Raw genomic sequence first — 16830 nt, forward strand, 5'->3', positions numbered from 1 at the left:
GATATACAGAGAACACATACTTTCTGTGTTCTACAACCTGTATACACACAAAACTATTCATGACTAGCTAGAGCATGTGCGGTCTGAATGGGAAGAGAGCAGAGAAATACAGGTCTCTATTTTAATGCTGTTTGCAACTCTAACAATGAGTCAGCAATATAGGTTGTCACTGCTGCATGTTTTATCACAAAGGACAAATACTCCCCCATCGAGGGCCCAGTCCATAGCATTAAACCTTTAAACCCTTAAAAGTTGGGACTTTCTCAGAACAGATGTGTTTTATGAGACTTTCTTTACATTTCGGACTTAAAAGAAGCCAGAAAAAGTGGCAGGAGAAAGCGAACAATCACGTCTTTTCCCTCAGTTCTTTTTGTTCTTCAGCCCAGTCCTTATCTACACAAAGAAAGCCAGTGAACGAGAAGAGAGTGGGAGGTAGAAAACGAGAGACCGAGAGAGGGTGGGCTGGTGAAAAGAAGAAACTGTGAGCTCCTTCGTGCCATACAGTATCATATGACTTCCAAAGCAGGACTGTGGGTAAAGGAGCCGGGAAAGGGGGAGGCGTGGTGAGAAGGGCGTGTTGATCTCAGCAAATCAGAGCACTCGGTCGCTAAGTCTGGCGTGTCCTTCCCAGGCCTGATTGTTCCATGCGAATGTCCTGTGGGAAGATTTTGTTCTGCGAGTGTTTTTAGTCCCCGTCCCCCCCAACTGTTGGCACCTTAATCTGTTGATGAAGAAGTAAACTGTCTATTTATATTTATATGTTATACAAACTAAACTTAAATCTGCATGTTACACAGCAGAATACATCTTTAGAACTGGCTGACAAGACCTGCTTAACTTAACTGAACCAAATGAGAGGAGAGGTGTTCCAGGGTGTAACAGTACCTATGCTACTAACTGTCCTGACTTGATGGATAAATAAAATAAAGTAAGTGAATTGTTTCATCACAGTAACAAGTATGAATGGCTTCTGTTGTTTCGTCTGTGTTTAACTGTTTTAGAACAATGTTTCTCCAGAGGTTTTCTTCCCCTCGCGGCCTGCCGTTGGCCATATAACAATACCCGAGCTAGGATTGATTCACTTTTTGTGTCCTAGAGTTGGATACATATGAGGAATGTTAAAAGTCCCTTTCATCTCACCCCTGAGTCTGAACTTTAGTGTGGCCATATGTAAGTTCCTCCACTTAACTCATGGGGATGGGACGAGTGAATCACAAGTGATTTTCCGGTCAGTGTATGTTTTGGTCATTCGATTTTCATTTCATGAACAGATATTAAAAAACCAAAAAACGAATGGTTATTTGATTTTCGTTTTAAAATACAAAATTTTAAATTGAAATACAAGGCGTTTTTTCATTTCCATTGTCAAAAGGGAATGTGAAAATTTTAAACATGCTTCGATTTTTTATTTTCTATTTCACTGTAACAAAAAATTAAATCACTAGAAAACAGAAATGAAAAATGCCTGTTTTTTCATATTCTGAGACCGGATGTTGCATTTCCAAGGCAGTAGCACGTTCTCTTAATACATCCATGAGTAGCACCGGAGCCGACCAGTTTGGCTTAAACCCAGGCTGCAGTTGAGGGAAACTGTAGCCTAACTTCCTTCCGTTTTTTGCACCTCTTTACATAAATATACATAAATATATCTATGAAATACATACATTAGGCAATACATATAAACATATGCATTAGTCATTATAGTTCAATAGCCTATATGTTTTACTTTTATTTATTTTTAGAATACTTTTATTTATTTCCATCTATTTATTTGCACGTTATATTCAAAGGAAGTTTGGTTATCTCACAGACTCAGACTAAAAGCAGCTAGCAAGCCTGTCTGACATCACTGCATCAAATATTATTATCTGCAAACAAAAGAAAATGTGAATAAAACACAAGTGTGGCAGATTGGTCTGATTCCCATCTTAGCTAGAGCGGTAATGCCAGCTCTGCAGACGGACCAGTCAGTCAGCACCGGGGAGCGAACATAGAGCGAACCGGGGACCCAGGTCACAGGGCGGGTGGCTAAGCTAGCTGCAGCGGCAGCAGCCAACATTATAACATTAGACCCCCGTGATCTGATCCCGAAAAACCGGTGACTTTCTGCCAGATCAGCAAGCTTAACGGTAGCAACAGAAAGTTTGCTGGGACCAGACTTTGGCGCTGTAACGGTAACGTTAATGCTGTTGCCTTGGAAATGACAACATCCGGTCTCTGAAAATGACAAAACAGGCCTTTTTTCGTTTCTATTTTTTCGAGTGATTTTATTTTTTGTAATATGAAATAGAAAATGAAAATCAAAGCATATTTTAAATTTCTCCCATCCCCTTTTGACAATGAAAAGGAAAAACGCCTTGTATTTCAATTTCAAATTTTGTGTTTTAAAACGAAAATCAAATAACCACTTGTTTTTCTGTTTTTGAATACCTGTTTATGAAATGAAAATCGAATGACCAAAATATACACTGACCTTTTCCATTTCCCAAATGCATCTAAACTGCCACCCTTGATTCGGCTGAAATATGGAAAGAATGAAAACCAAAAGCAGTCTTATTATTATTATTATTATTATTATAAGATTTAGCTGTGTACAGTATGACTGTGCAGTATAGCACTGAGCCTGCATGGACGAAAACAAGACCCAGCTGATTGCTCTCCTCTCTGCGTGTTATTGATTGACCTCAGCCTACTGCAGGTCATTTATTCAGATGCACACAGTGACACAAACATGTACACATTTACACTGTGTGGTAGTGACATGCGTGCACATGTACTGCTTGTATTGTTTATTGTCCTTCTTTTACAGTGGCACAGAATGTTGATGGCCATCTGTGTCCTGGTGCAGTGGCAGGGTGTGTTTTGACCAGCCTTGGCTAAACAGACAGACATGACCTCCACAAGGTAACTCACTCCACCTATTACAGATAAAGAGAGAGGGAGCATGCAGAAATATCAAATTACTTACTGTGAGGAGATAATTACTGTATGCTGTACTCTAGATCTCCTTACTTGTTTGTGTGTGTGTGTGTGTGTGTGTGTGTGTGTGTGTGTGTGTGTGTGTGTGTGTGTGTGTGTGTGTGTGTGTGTGTGTGAGAGAGAGAGAGAGAGAGCATACAGTGTCAGCTTCCAAAATCTCTAGATTAACTAGCAACTGCCAGACAGACTTAAAATGTTTAACCTATGGGTAGAAAACACACTGTTGGCATTTCACAGTAACTGTGCCTTAGAGCAAAAACAAGCCAAAGGGAAAATTGTGTCGTGGAAGGGGAGAAGGGGGTGCAGGGGGGGGGGAGCAGTGCAGGGTTAAACATTTAAAACCATGGTGCACAAAAGCAGATTTCTAACACATGGTGTGGTTTAAACAGGTTTCTCTTAAATAGTTGTGCGGATGTATGCAGTGTGCAAATAATTAACCCAAAGTGTTTGTGAATGGGGAAGGGCCATGTGAGCAAGAATACGTGTTAGTTAGGTGTGGGGGCGATACAAAAAAATGCTATATGAAGCTTTGGACATAACTTGTATTATAAAGGGCAAACAACAGATGAATTTAATTGCTGTACTGTAATTAAGTTTTGGCAAACTTCAGGCATTGAACTCCTCAATTATCAATAAATTAATCATTAAAAGCCAACATGTTTAGGCATTATTCGTCCCTTTGTAAGCAGGGGTTAAAGACACTCATGACTAATGTTTTATCAAATCCTTTACTAAAGGTTGTTTGAGTTCTGTTCCTGTGGTTGATATTGGTATTTTGTGATAATAGCAAGCATGTTCTATGAAGGCAAACAACACTAAATGACAATAAATGATAAAGACTAAGTAATTTAGATGAGATTATTGAACTCGTAGTTCATCTGTACAGGAAGTCAGTCGGGTTCTGAAAGACAAGCTGTAACAGACACAGGAGGATGTTTGTAGGCAGGGCATGTGAGTCTGATTACACTGTGTAAATCCGTAAATAATTTCAGGCAGGCCCCTCCTGATCACAGAAGGCTCTACGAGATCAGACAGGGTTTAGGGGCCTTCCCGTCACCTCTGGAATATAGGGATAACAGTGGTGCTAAATCTAGACATGCTGCGTTTTCATGACTCAGCACATTCCTTGTCTATTATGTAGTTAATGGACACACATTCTTATGATTTTACTTTCTGTGGAAGTTTTTTTTTGTAGAATTCTTACAAAATGTCCTTGGATGGGAGCTTGCAGTCAGTGAAAGTCTTTTTTGTACTGCATTTTGGCCCTGCTACATGACAACAGTAGAATTTAGTTACTGGACGGTACAGTCAGATGTGGTATTACGTTTTCTTTGTCTCCACCTTTCTAATTTCTTTATTGTCTGTTACCTGTTGTTATCAACGCTACCTGAGACAGCTGTGTTTTGTGCCAGGTTCTTTTTTTCCTGTGTCCCAGTTACAAAGGTCACATGATGCTTGTTCTGCATGCCTGTGTTCAGGTACTTCACCAAGCAGTGACCTTACCAGATAGATTTAAAATACTTCACTGTAGATTAAGAAGAAGCCCCTTTTGGATTTTGTGATCAACTGTAGGATAAGCTTTGAGGGGGAAAAAAGGAACAAACCGGGGGAAATTTGAGCTTTTCAGATTTAACCATGGTTCACTTTTACCTTTGCATTGTTATAAGCTTTCTTATATATCCTATTTTGCTTTGCAGAACAATCTGTATTTTTATTTCATGAGTTTCTATGATGGTGCATTGAGAAAACCTGTGAATACCTTATATGAATTATATCATAACAAGAGTCTACAGCCTTGCTAGCAGCTCTTTGTACAGCAGTGTACAGTAGTGTGCAGTGTTTTGAGCGAAATGCTAACAACGGCATGCTAACACGCTCACAAAAACAATGCTAACATGCTGTCGTTTATCATGTTCACAATCTTAGCTTGGTAGGATGCTAACATTTGCATTAGCACTAAACACAAAGTGCAGCTGAGGTTGATGTTAATAATAGTTGGTCATTAGCCAAACTATTGGACAAATTCAACTTTAGCTGTGATGAAGACGCTAAAGGAAACGTCAGGGAATCAACAAAGTTAGTCCAATTAATCTTGAGGGGGACAATTTTAGGACTAATGATTTAATAGTTGTTACATACCACTAAAAACCAAAAACATGAAGCTGCACAAAGCAGTATAAGTGCCTTTCACATATACAGTGAAACCGAAATTAAGAGGTCAGTTAGACTGAGGCTAAGGCTTCACAATAAATATACATGTAGAGAATATTTAAACCAATAATCAAACATTTTGCCATGGTAATGTGTGCTCATGTCCACAGCATGCTCTAGGTCGTCAATAGCATTGATTAAAGACTCCTGACTGTATTGTTTTGTCATTCTTGTTGTAAAAGATCTGCGTTTAGAAGACCAGTTAAATGTCAAGATGTTAAATAACAGCAACAACTCAGCTCGTCAGCATGTGCAGCTTGCGTGTGTGCAGCGTGTGTTTTTATAGATGGGGCCTACTTTAGAAAAACTCTCTCGGCTCTCATGTGCCTGCGGGTTTGGCTATTGAAGTTATCCTTTCTCACAGAGTAATGCACTATTTCACAGAATCACAGCGATTCCTCCGATCATTCACGCAGTCAGAGGGAACAAGGAATAAGCTTGAGATAACAAACTGAGCACTGAGAGGACGGCTTCCTATAAGCCTGAATTCTGGTCCTGTGGGCATTCTTTGGTGTTAAAGGTGCTTTTCCCACAAAATTCTACCAGCAGGACCCTGGTTAAAAGGGGTTTAGATTGTTGTTTGAGTGTAAGCTAACCCCAGGCTTTCTTGGACGTCTACACACACATTTGAAGCTAACAGACCGTAGTCCTTAGTATTTCAGACAATGAGAGTCTGTCTCGTGTTACAATTTGATACTCCGCTAGCCAAAAACTGCAGAGTGGTAGCCAGAAGAAACCATGTTTTCTAATAGATTTGAAACATCTCTTTGACGGTTTCCATCCCAAAATTTCACTCTCACTTTCATTCTTATTTTTGCCACCACTCTTCCCTGAAAATGATCATAATGAAAGGATGTGGTGTATTCTTTCCTTCCTAATGATTGGGTAAGACCCATTGTAGTTGAAAGTATGCAGAGTCCTGCTCCTCAGTTATTCCTTGTCATTCAAACATACCAGATGTTAGATTAATTGTATTTCTATGCTTGTAGTTCCACATGCAATACTTTTTGATGTTATAACTACAACTATAATGGCATTCTTTGTTGTATTGGTACTTGGGAGGGGAGCAAATAAACACACAGAGGAAGGAGGTATCATCAAAGTCCAGTGGCAGTCTCCACAGCTGTATAGGCAAAGCCTCTGCTCCTCAGCTTACGCAACCCAGTTTAACTGCTACTCTAATAAAAGGGAGTAGTAGATTAGCGTTAGCACTTAGCAGAGTTAATTGTTAAAATTCTTAGCTGTAGCTTAGATTATTTTCTTTTTCAATAATTTTCCTCACTTTAAAATTCTCATTCAGCTTCATGATTTATTCATTATATTTATGATCAAGGTCATAATCAAGTTGCATGCTGTAATGTTTTTCACTGCATGGCGCAAAACTTAGTTTCTAGTTGCAGGTAGTTAGTTTCTGGTCAGTTTACATCAAGCAAAAAAATGAATTGCTGCCCAATCAAACCCATGTGGCGATAGCTGCTGTTTGTATTAAATAGCATATGTGCTTGTGGTTCAATGTATATAGGCCTACTACATTTAAATATGAAAATGCTACTAACATCCATAGGTTTGCTGGGAGGCAAAACTCTACTTTTGTCAAACTACAGTATATTTATTATAATAAAAATAATAAAAGGCAAATTACTGATAGTTCTATCAGTAATTTGCCCAGAACATCTGCTTATCTAGATGTAGTCTACAACTCCTGCACCATATAGGGCGAAATAAGCATGATTATTGAGATAGGTGAGGCAGTGTAGCATTACTTTGTAGTGTAAGAGAATACAAATGTTGTGTGCCAAAATGTAGCCCTAAATAAAGTGAATATGAATTTCTAAAACTATATTTGATTTTGGCAAAATGTTTATTTTATTTTTTAAATAATGTACAGCAATAGTTATTTTTTGTGTCATGCACGTCATAAAAGTGCCCAGCCCACCTGGATTTCAAGACAGTAACGTTTGTTAGAAACTTTACAAACAAAATCCAGCCAGAAGAAGTCATCACAGATGAAAGACATTATACTTAAAAAAGAACAACCCTTAATTATTCATATAACGAGCAATTCAGTCAAACCTAAATCAAAGCCTTCGTGTAATGGTAATGTCCCTATACAATACAACGACTTAAAAGAAACACGCCTAGTAGTATTTTGCCTTTTGTTTTTAACGAACGTAATGGAACTTCTGAATTGTAATTGCCATGTTCTCTATTTAAACACGCCCAGCTCCACGTCACAGGGGTGGGGGTTGCCTTTACGAGCCTGCCGGTTAGATAAGTAGCATACGCTGTGGAACAAAGTAGGAGCAACGTGCGTTAGTGTGAGGGAAGCTGGCAGTTCAGTGCTAGTAATATTAAAAATATATATATATATTCCCACCACAGTAAAAATAGTTTTTGAGACAAATATTTGTGCTTTTAGGATACATTTCAGGGCAACTCTAAACGCGCACAATGGCTGATAAGATGGACATGGAAGAAGCAAAGGCATCCAACGGCGAGGCGCACCTCGATGAGACGCTGGCCAACGGAATGGACAGCCCGAAGAAGGGCAGCCTGTCCCAGCGGGTGAAGAGGATAGTGATGGCCAACTTGCTGGTGATTCTCACCGTGGCCGGGGTCATTATCGGTGTTTTTATTGGACTCGGCGTGCGCAACGCGACGTTGACCAGGACCCAGATCATCTACGTCGGCTTCCCCGGTGAGATTCTCATCCGGCTGCTGAAGATGATCATCATCCCCCTGGTGGTGTGCAGTCTAGTGTCCGGGGCGGCCAGCATCGACCCTAAAGCCCTGGGCAAACTCGGCGGCTGGGCTATGCTCTTCTTCCTGGTCACCACCTTAATTGCGTCGTCCATCGGGGTTGTGATGGCTTTCATCTTAACCCCGGGGTCGGGGACAATGACCAAGCCCAAAGTACAAGGTCTGGACGACGACGTGCCTGCCGCCAAAGAAGTGATAGACTCCTTCTTAGATTTGATAAGGTAAATGAATACCCCCCCTTCAACACTGTCTCAGCTTCTGAGGACACAAACACACACACACACACACACACCCTCCCTCTCTGGAAAAGTAGTCCAATTATGATGTGTAATTATGTATGAATGTAATTCTTCTGCTCCCCGGGGACACAAGCTGACAAGCTGTCAAACCTGTTAGTAGTTACACACCGAAACTTTGCTTAAAAGAGGCTACAGGAGTAACCGGACACTATGTACTTTCTTTTCCAGTCAGGTTGGTTTTAGACACTTAAAGAGAAAAGTATAGTCTATGTAGCCTACTAACCACTGGACTGGATAGTAGCCAAATTAGACCTGTTGCTTAATATCCCCGGCCCGTAGGGAGGTGTGCTGTAATGACAGCAGGCCGTTGCATCAGCTCAGTTAGCGTCCCAAGAGGGTTACCTCCCCGCGGCAGAGCGCCAGCCGCTAGGCCTACGTCCGCGGTTCTTTTTTTTTACGATGTTTTCGAAAGAACAAAAACGTAACTTACTAATTTTTATTTCATTTCACATTTTTTCTTTTCATAATATTGCCATGTGGAGTCTTAACTACACGTGCGTGACACGTTTCCAACATGAGCTGAGCTGTGTGGTGAAACTTCCTGTCGGGACAACACCGTTTGTAGTACAAAAAAACCCAGCTCTGCTCTTCTAAATTTTACTCCGAGGGAGCGTTTTAAGATGATATCGTTTGCTTTTAATTTCCAATGTAGCCTACCGGATGTAGTTTTTATACAATTTTAAAGTACAGACACGTGGTAAAGAGAAATGTGCTCTCATATCTCACTGATGTCAGAAGGCTTGCTCAGTGCATTTTGCACCTCAGCCTTTAATTTGTTAATCTTAAAGTTCATGGTCGGAAGTGTATCCATTCTACACCAGGCGCTTTAAATTTGCCTATTTGTAAATCCGTAGGTCACACTTTTTTTTTTTTTTTTTTAATATGAATGTGTCACATTCATGGGGCACTCATGAGACATTTGCCACCTCATCTACGTAAATCACTGAGGATTAAAGGGAAGCCACGGTGCTCCATGTGGGCAAACAATAGACTCAAGAGACTGAAATAGTGAGATGTCGATACCTTCTGACACCTTATTACATTTTAAATTGGAACTAACCGGTCATACACAACATGTTACATGAAGTAGTTGGTGTTCCTGTTTTACCCAAAAGTCTATACCGTAGTTACTCGGATGGCATTGTTTATCTGAGCCAACAGCTATTCGGCAGATTAGTGTTCTGTAGGGTTAAAGGGTATTGAACCTTAACCTCTGTAAACACATGGTCACACTTCGACACAGTGTCAGCAGAAGAGACCTGTGATGTTATCACTTAGAAATGTATTCAGACAAATACAGCGCCCCCCCCACCAGGTGTCTGGATGTTTCACAACAGTATCTGTTAACAATTCAATCTTTTTACACTTGGGACATATTGCATATTTTTGTCTGTTAGTTTAAGCATTATTTGCAGCATTCAGTGCTGCTTTACATTACTTATGGAATTGTGTACTATAAAAGCCAGACTCTTCCACCCTCTTTCCACTTCCAGCAGTGTGACCTGGCAGCATGTCCTAAAAACACATCACGCTGCTCACAGCCAGATTGGATATGCAAGAGTAATGGGGCAAAACATAACCACTCACAGATTAAAGGCCCTTGCACAACAGGGTCTTCGTTGCAACCCAGTGATCTGGTTTACAAAACTCAGATGGGCTATTTAGGATTTTTGACTGACTTTGTTCATGTTTTAAAATTTTAGGATGAAAAGCAATGTTGTCACTTCTAGAATCATTACAGCAGTCCAGCTAATTGTTAACTGATGTACCTGAATGTATCTTTGTCCAGATTTATTTGCTGCAGTTGGCTGCTGTTTACTGTATTTTTAATTTACATTTTTTTTTTTTTTACAGTTTTATTATTTTCTTTTGTTCTTTCCTTCTTTAAAGTAATGTTCATCTCGTGCAGGACACAAGCCACCACCGCAAATGCGCACACACACTTCCACATTATCCTAATAGGACAGCGGGCAAAAACCGTGCCTCTCATTAGAGCGAGCCCTCTCAGTTGGTGCCCTAGTTAGTTTTGCCAACAAAGACAGCGTGGGACTTTGACTGTAGAGCTGCTCATCAAAGCGTAAAAAGGCCTAGTCATTGTTCAGACACACACTCTGTTAAATGCATCTGAGCTATGTTATCTGTTGTTGTCCACGCAGTAAAGTAAAAGACATGTCCGCCTTCGAGATGCATGTATTGGGTTAAACTCTGACTGGAGCCACTCCTACACATCCTTGTTGAAATAATCTCCCGCCTTTTTGTTTGTTTTCCTACTTTAAACCATATGACCTCTTACAGTCACAGATGGCACAGCTATGAGTCAGTGCTAGGGTCACCTGCAGATTTATTGACCACATACAGTGTAGGTGCATATATTTGGCAGAGGGTTTAGGAGTCCTTCCTCAAGAAAATGTTACGTTTTTCAATTAAAAACAAATGCAATTTCACGTCATTTTGGACCAATATTAATACCATATATGTTTCTAAAATGTTTGAAAAGCTAGAGCAGATAAAAAATGAATAACACTCAAAAATCTTTAAGATAAAACTTACTAAAGAAGTCAACTGGGTACCAACTACAATCCTTAGATGTGAGAAAAGTCATGTATTTAGTTTTGATGCTCATTGATTTTTACATTCATTCGGCTTAGGTGGTGCCCAAAACGGCTTGGGTGCTGCACCTTAACCTTATGAAGGTAGGGGAAACCCTGACAGTATTTGCCTTGAGCTTGGTGACTGATGATTGAATGATTAACCACAAAGTATTTCTCAAAATAGATTCACATACTGCTGCTTTTAATCCAAGTATTTATGGTATTTGATAGCTTGGGAGACTGAATTTTATCCTTAATTTTTTGTATTTTTCATCAAGCTCAACATAGGCTAGATAATGTACAGTCAAGTTAATTCCCAGCTCAACTAAAAACAAGTGATAGTTTTTCCTTTTTCAGCTTTCTAAAAATGTAAGTGAATGTTAGGTTGGAGTTTCCTCTTACATAAGCTATTTACCTTTCAGACTTATTTCATTTTTATAGAACGCCTTGTCAGTGCCTTGTCATATTTTTTTTTCCTAACAGCTTAGCAGTTAACTAAACACAAGGGGGGGGGCAAGGTAATACAAAGCTGTGTACATTATAATAGACGGGCAACAAACCTAATGAACTTTCCCATTTCATTGTACTCATGGCTTTATGATATTACACTCTGAATTCCATTAAAGACTGGCTGAGTGTGAACAGAGTGGGGGCATGTTTAAGTCGATCTGCCCCATCAAGAACTAAAATCCTTGTTCTTTTGGTAGGAAACTAAACATGTGTATGCCTATTTCACTTAGACCTGCGTGAGGTGTTCTGTGCTTATTGCTAGTTCCTGGTGTAACAAGATGCTGGGAAAGAAATTCGCCTCCAACAATCAGCAGCCTGTCATAAAAGAAACACACCCACCTAATGGTGTTTGACAGTGTGTGTATTGTTGTGTTACCACTCTATCATCTTCGGTTCTGCAATAATCAAGTCAAGTTTATTAACATAGCCATTTGTCTTTAGAGGATTTTACAATATGTACGGAGTATGAGAGCCTCTCCTAGACTATTGAGTTGAGTAAAGGGAAAAACTCCACAAAACCAGAATGAACATAACCTTTTATATGGATTACTGAACATACCATAAATTTAGCATAGCATGTATATTTAAAGGGTGCCATGTGCGTTGGTATCCGACGCCGAGATGTATTAGGAAGTGATGTGTAGGTGCTTCTTGTGAAAACTAAAATGGCTGCACCTGAGGAAGTGAATTATTTGTGGCTGTCAGGGAAAGCCCCCGAAAAGTGTGTCTGGGATCCAGTTGCATTTTTCATGCTGCCCTGTCACATGCTGTTTGATTCTGAAGCATTATGGTTCCAATGAAAGGGAATGAATAGTTGGAAAGAGCTTGTGAAGTTAATGCCTTATTACTCTAAACTTCTTTAGAGATTTAATATGCAGTTGGACCTATGTACTAACGTGTGTGTGTGCACAGCCTACTTGTTAGTGGAGAATGAATAAAACAACAGCAATAAGAAGTGGGGGCAGAGTGAAAAAACAAGATTATTAGTTAAATTCTCTCAGCTATTTCCACATGATCAATCTTGTGATTCCATCTGAACCATCACTGACGTCCAGAGGGTATAGCCCCGGTCTCTGCAACAGAAAGATTAAAAGTGAGGCTATAAAATAGGACTATACTTTCATAGTTGATTTAAACTCTATGTGGCGATCAAACATTTCAGACTTGAAGTGTGTGTGTGTGTGTGATCAAACAAGGCCCAAGCACTTGTATCGGATTCTCCTCTTCAGTTCCCACACATGTAATTTCTCTCCATTCAATTACAGCCACATGTTTCATTGGATTTCCCCAAGACATCTGGTACACACTGAGGAAAATAATTTGAAAGTATTGTTGAATTGTTTGTTTTTGCTCTCCATAGAAACATCTTTCCCTCCAACCTGGTGTCTGCTGCCTTTCAATCAGTGAGTACTGCATCTCGAGTCTATGACTGGAAATTGTATATATTAAATCTTTAAATAAGATGACTGAGTGTCCTTAACTAACTGGGCAACACTTTCTTTCTTATCCAGTATGCAACCAGCTACAAGCTGGTTACCAAGAATGGCACCGATGGCATACTTAATGTCACAGTGGAGAAGGTGAGCCAAGTGAATGGCACATAAAATAGACCACAAATCCACTAAGGCCACTATATTGTTATGCCTCGAGAGTGAAGACTGGTGTGGATCTGTGTGTTCTGACTGTGTTCTCCATGCGTGTCTCTAGGTGCCGTTTGGAATGGACCAGGATGGCATGAATATTCTTGGTCTGGTAGTGTTTGCCATCGTGTTTGGCGTGGCTTTGAGGAAGCTGGGAGAGGAAGGAGAGATCCTCATCAAGTTCTTCAACTCCTTCAACGAGGCTACCATGATTCTGGTCTCCTGGATCATGTGGTAAGAAAGCCCCGCGTGTTTCTTGGTCAGGAGGAATTTGAATAAAATCCCTATGAAGCGCCATGTTAAATATTTTTGATCCTTGAATTGAGAGACTTTTCTTGGCGCTATGTTTCAAGAGCCATAGTTGTCTAATGATCTGTCTTCAACTTTTTCTGCACTTCCTGTCTCTCTACAGGTATGCCCCTCTTGGTATCATGTTCCTTGTAGCCGGCAAGATTGTTGAGATGGAGAATGTTGGCGAACTATTTGCCAGTCTGGGAAAATATATAGCATGCTGTATCATCGGACATGCCATCCATGGCCTTCTCGTGCTGCCTGCCATTTACTTCGTAATTACAAGGAAGAACCCATACACCTTCCTCTGGGGGATATTTACAGCTCTGGCAACCGCCTTCGGAACAAGCTCCAGGTAATAAACTCTCTCCTGCTCCCTTCTCTTGACTCTCTCCCGCACGCACACACACACACACACTTGTCTGTTCTCTCTGGTGTAAAATATTTAATACTGAGGATCTTCTGTTCTAAAACGCACACACGCACACACTTCGCTCTCTCTACAAAAACACACGCACATGCATTATTTGCTGACCTACACTCACACGTTCCTTGTGTCTTAGCTCTGCCACTCTGCCCCTGATGATGAAGTGCGTGGAGGAAAATAACGGCGTATCCAAGCACATCAGCCGTTTCATCCTGCCGATCGGCGCGACGGTCAACATGGACGGAGCTGCTCTCTTCCAGTGTGTGGCTGCCGTCTTCATCGCTCAGCTGAACAACACGTCCCTCAACTTCATCCAAGTCTTTACCATCCTGTAAGTCCTGAAACACATGACACAAACACAGTTGCGCGACTGCATTAAATACTACGTCTGATTGTACAATCGCCTCGCTTATCAGGTCGTTCAATACAGTCGGTATACAATGATAGATAGATATCTCACACACAATTTAATGTTTGTGAAAATGCACTCCAATTCTAACGGAGTCATCTTCCCTCCAAATGTGTTAGTGTGACAGCTACAGCATCCAGTGTTGGAGCAGCTGGTATACCTGCTGGTGGTGTGTTGACCCTAGCCATCATCCTGGAGGCGGTAGGACTGCCCACCAATGACATCTCTCTCATCCTGGCTGTTGACTGGCTTGTGTGAGTACTGAACCCATTTGTATTTTATGTGGACATAGAGCACGACAGCCAAGCAACAGTTATGACATACTCCGCATAATGTGATCCCAATGTACTGTGCTCCCTGACAAAATTGGCGTCCGAGGCAATTATTTAAATATCTTAATATGAAAATGGCATGCCATCCATTCTGTCTTTTCTTTAGTGACCGTACCTGCACAGTGCTGAATGTAGAGGGCGACGCCTTTGGAGCCGGGCTCTTGCAGTACTTCGTGGACCGCACGTCCAAACAAGAGGAGGGAGCCGAGCTGAGCGAGGTCAGGCTGGGGGGAGACTCGTCAGCTCCTGCCCCCGAGCACTCGCCGCTTATTAAGAAGCGAGGTGGGTGGGATGGCGCAGAAGGTGCTAAGCAGGCTCTATCTGAAAAAGAGTCTGCCATGTAATCCAGCTGCTGACAAACTCTTAGTTGACACTCCTGCAAACCTAAGGTTCAAACCCCCTTTTCTTTTTTGTTTTTCCCTGCCCTGAGGAAAAGAGGATGGGCATGCACACTGTGATTCAATGAAGAGCTCTCTTTCCTCAACGCTGTTCTAGGCAATTGGAGAAACAAATCAAGGGGGAATTAAAAAAGTGCATATTATGATTTTTGTTTTCTTGTTGAGGGACAGGATTGTACAATAGGCTGGCTACTAATGGTGCATTTGGTCCTCGTCAATTTTTAAGTCAGAATTTTACAATGTGACCAAGTTGTATAAACCAGCTGTTCGCCATATTCTGTACATCCACTGGGATGTCAAGAGGCTGGACCAGTGACCCTCTGCCAGATGTTGGCGAAGGCAGATCTAATGTTAATAAATACAACAAATGTTACATTAATTTATTTTAATGGAAGTTATGTGGATGTGTTTACCTATTCGCCCCCTGTTAACAATTTGTACACTACTGGTATTTACTACTTTGTCAAGAACCTTGCGGTGGTGAAAACATGAAAATGTCCGACCCTAAAATTTGACGAGGACCACCACATGGCTTGCTGCACCCGGTCTGCATTAGGAGACAATGTTTTTCATGGTCTTCATCTGGAATTAAATACCCTTTTTTTTTTTGTTCTGTGTTTTTGTTAGGTCAACCTTTTTTTTTTTTTTTTTTTTTTTTTTTTGTTCAACTTTGTCAGAATTCAATCTTCCTGTATAGGAAAAGAATCCTATGAAATTAATCCTCATATGCTTTGGATATGAACATACATTGTGTTGTACATAGTTATGGCCACTTTCATGTATCTTGTAGTTGATTTGTCATAGCATATGGCACTAGTTTAACTATATTCCATATACTCTGTGGGAAAATGGCTGATAATGTCTGTATGACAAAAAAAAACTTGTTTCGTTTTTTCTTTGGGGTGGGGGGTGTTGAAGGCTTTTAGTAGTCTGTTCTAATGTTAACAAACTGAACTCAACCGGGCTGTTGGCAGAAACGTGGCTTTGTTGTATCTGAGGTTATTCCATGCCAATGGTTCTCTTATGTACGAAGCTTTTCTAATTGTGAGGAAAATAGGAAATTATACTCTCCATAACGTCCCATATCTAAATGAAGTAACTTTTTTCTCAAGGACTCATGATGTCAACACGCATGGATACAGGTTGACCTACGAGCATTTCTGCCTCTTCTAATGGACATCGGTGCAATGGCAGGCAACCTAACCTCAGGTTTAACTATGGCTTGAAGTCTGTCTTTTTAAATGCTTCTTAATATTCATGAGACCAAAAAACACACACCTACTTAGCAAAACAGAAAGGAGACCGATGAACTCCGGATAACATTGAATGACATTTCCAAGGAGATGCAGGGTTTTTTTAACCTACATTTTACTCCTGCTGTTGCTTCCAGCATCTAAGCAAGGCACAAATGGATTTTAAAGCACAGTCTGTAAGGACAATTTGTTTGGTTTGTATAAAGTGTGGTTTGACTTTAAGTGTTGTGAAAGTAACAAGTCCTTCCACTAAAAGGATGTCTTTACGTTGACAGAATAGCAGCAGTTGAATGCTAGTTCATTTTGATTATTGAGGCCTGGACACTGAATGTTTCTACTTAAGCCCATTCATGTTTTGGCTGTGATGGCCATAAACATGAACACTAGTTATATGGGCTTGAGACCTCCCTGTATGTCATTGTTGATTCAACAGAATATTTTGTTCATATTTATTTCCCTAATCAAAATCCAAAGACCTTTTTTAGCCAATGTTTTTTTGATATGTTAATAACTCCAAATTTTTTGCCAGGCAAGTCTTTTGATAACTTTTTTTTTTTTTTTTTTTCTTGGTTTTTAATTTAAACTTATGGGGGAGAGTCTCAACTGTGTGTACAAGGTGCCTCTGTTTTGTCTTTTGGAAGTTTCTTTTGCAGTTTGGCAGTAAACATTGAGACTTGAGAATGTGTGACATAGCAGGGGTGAGTTGTATTGTCTGCACACTATTTTCAAA

At 40.4% G+C, this 16830-nt stretch overlaps 1 protein-coding gene across 1 annotated transcript; it reads left to right on the forward strand.

Moving 5' to 3' along the window:
* The first annotated feature begins 2820 nt into the window (after positions 1 to 2820).
* slc1a5 (solute carrier family 1 member 5) lies at positions 2821 to 15474 on the forward strand. The gene is made up of 9 exons (XM_028574359.1): positions 2821 to 2904; positions 7610 to 8171; positions 12711 to 12753; positions 12862 to 12930; positions 13058 to 13224; positions 13403 to 13636; positions 13845 to 14039; positions 14237 to 14371; positions 14556 to 15474. Exons 2-9 carry the CDS (start codon positions 7642 to 7644, stop codon positions 14791 to 14793), a joined length of 1611 nt encoding a protein of 536 aa, XP_028430160.1. The 5' UTR covers positions 2821 to 2904; positions 7610 to 7641; the 3' UTR covers positions 14794 to 15474.
* The last annotated feature ends 1356 nt before the right edge of the window (positions 15475 to 16830 follow it).

The sequence above is a fragment of the Perca flavescens genome, chromosome 3 (assembly GCF_004354835.1).
Source record: "Perca flavescens isolate YP-PL-M2 chromosome 3, PFLA_1.0, whole genome shotgun sequence".
NCBI classification, from domain to species: domain Eukaryota; kingdom Metazoa; phylum Chordata; class Actinopteri; order Perciformes; family Percidae; genus Perca; species Perca flavescens.

What these genes read in the sequence shown, in the direction of transcription:
- slc1a5 (XM_028574359.1), top strand. Translation starts at nt 7,642, where the DNA reads ATGGCTGATAAGATGGACATGGAAGAAGCAAAGGCATCCAACGGCGAG. An exon ending in GCCTTCGGAACAAGCTCCAG is followed by an intron (nt 13,637 to 13,844) that starts GTAATAAACTCT and finishes CTTGTGTCTTAG; the next exon opens with CTCTGCCACTCTGCCCCTGA. An exon ending in CTGGCTGTTGACTGGCTTGT is followed by an intron (nt 14,372 to 14,555) that starts GTGAGTACTGAA and finishes TCTTTTCTTTAG; the next exon opens with TGACCGTACCTGCACAGTGC.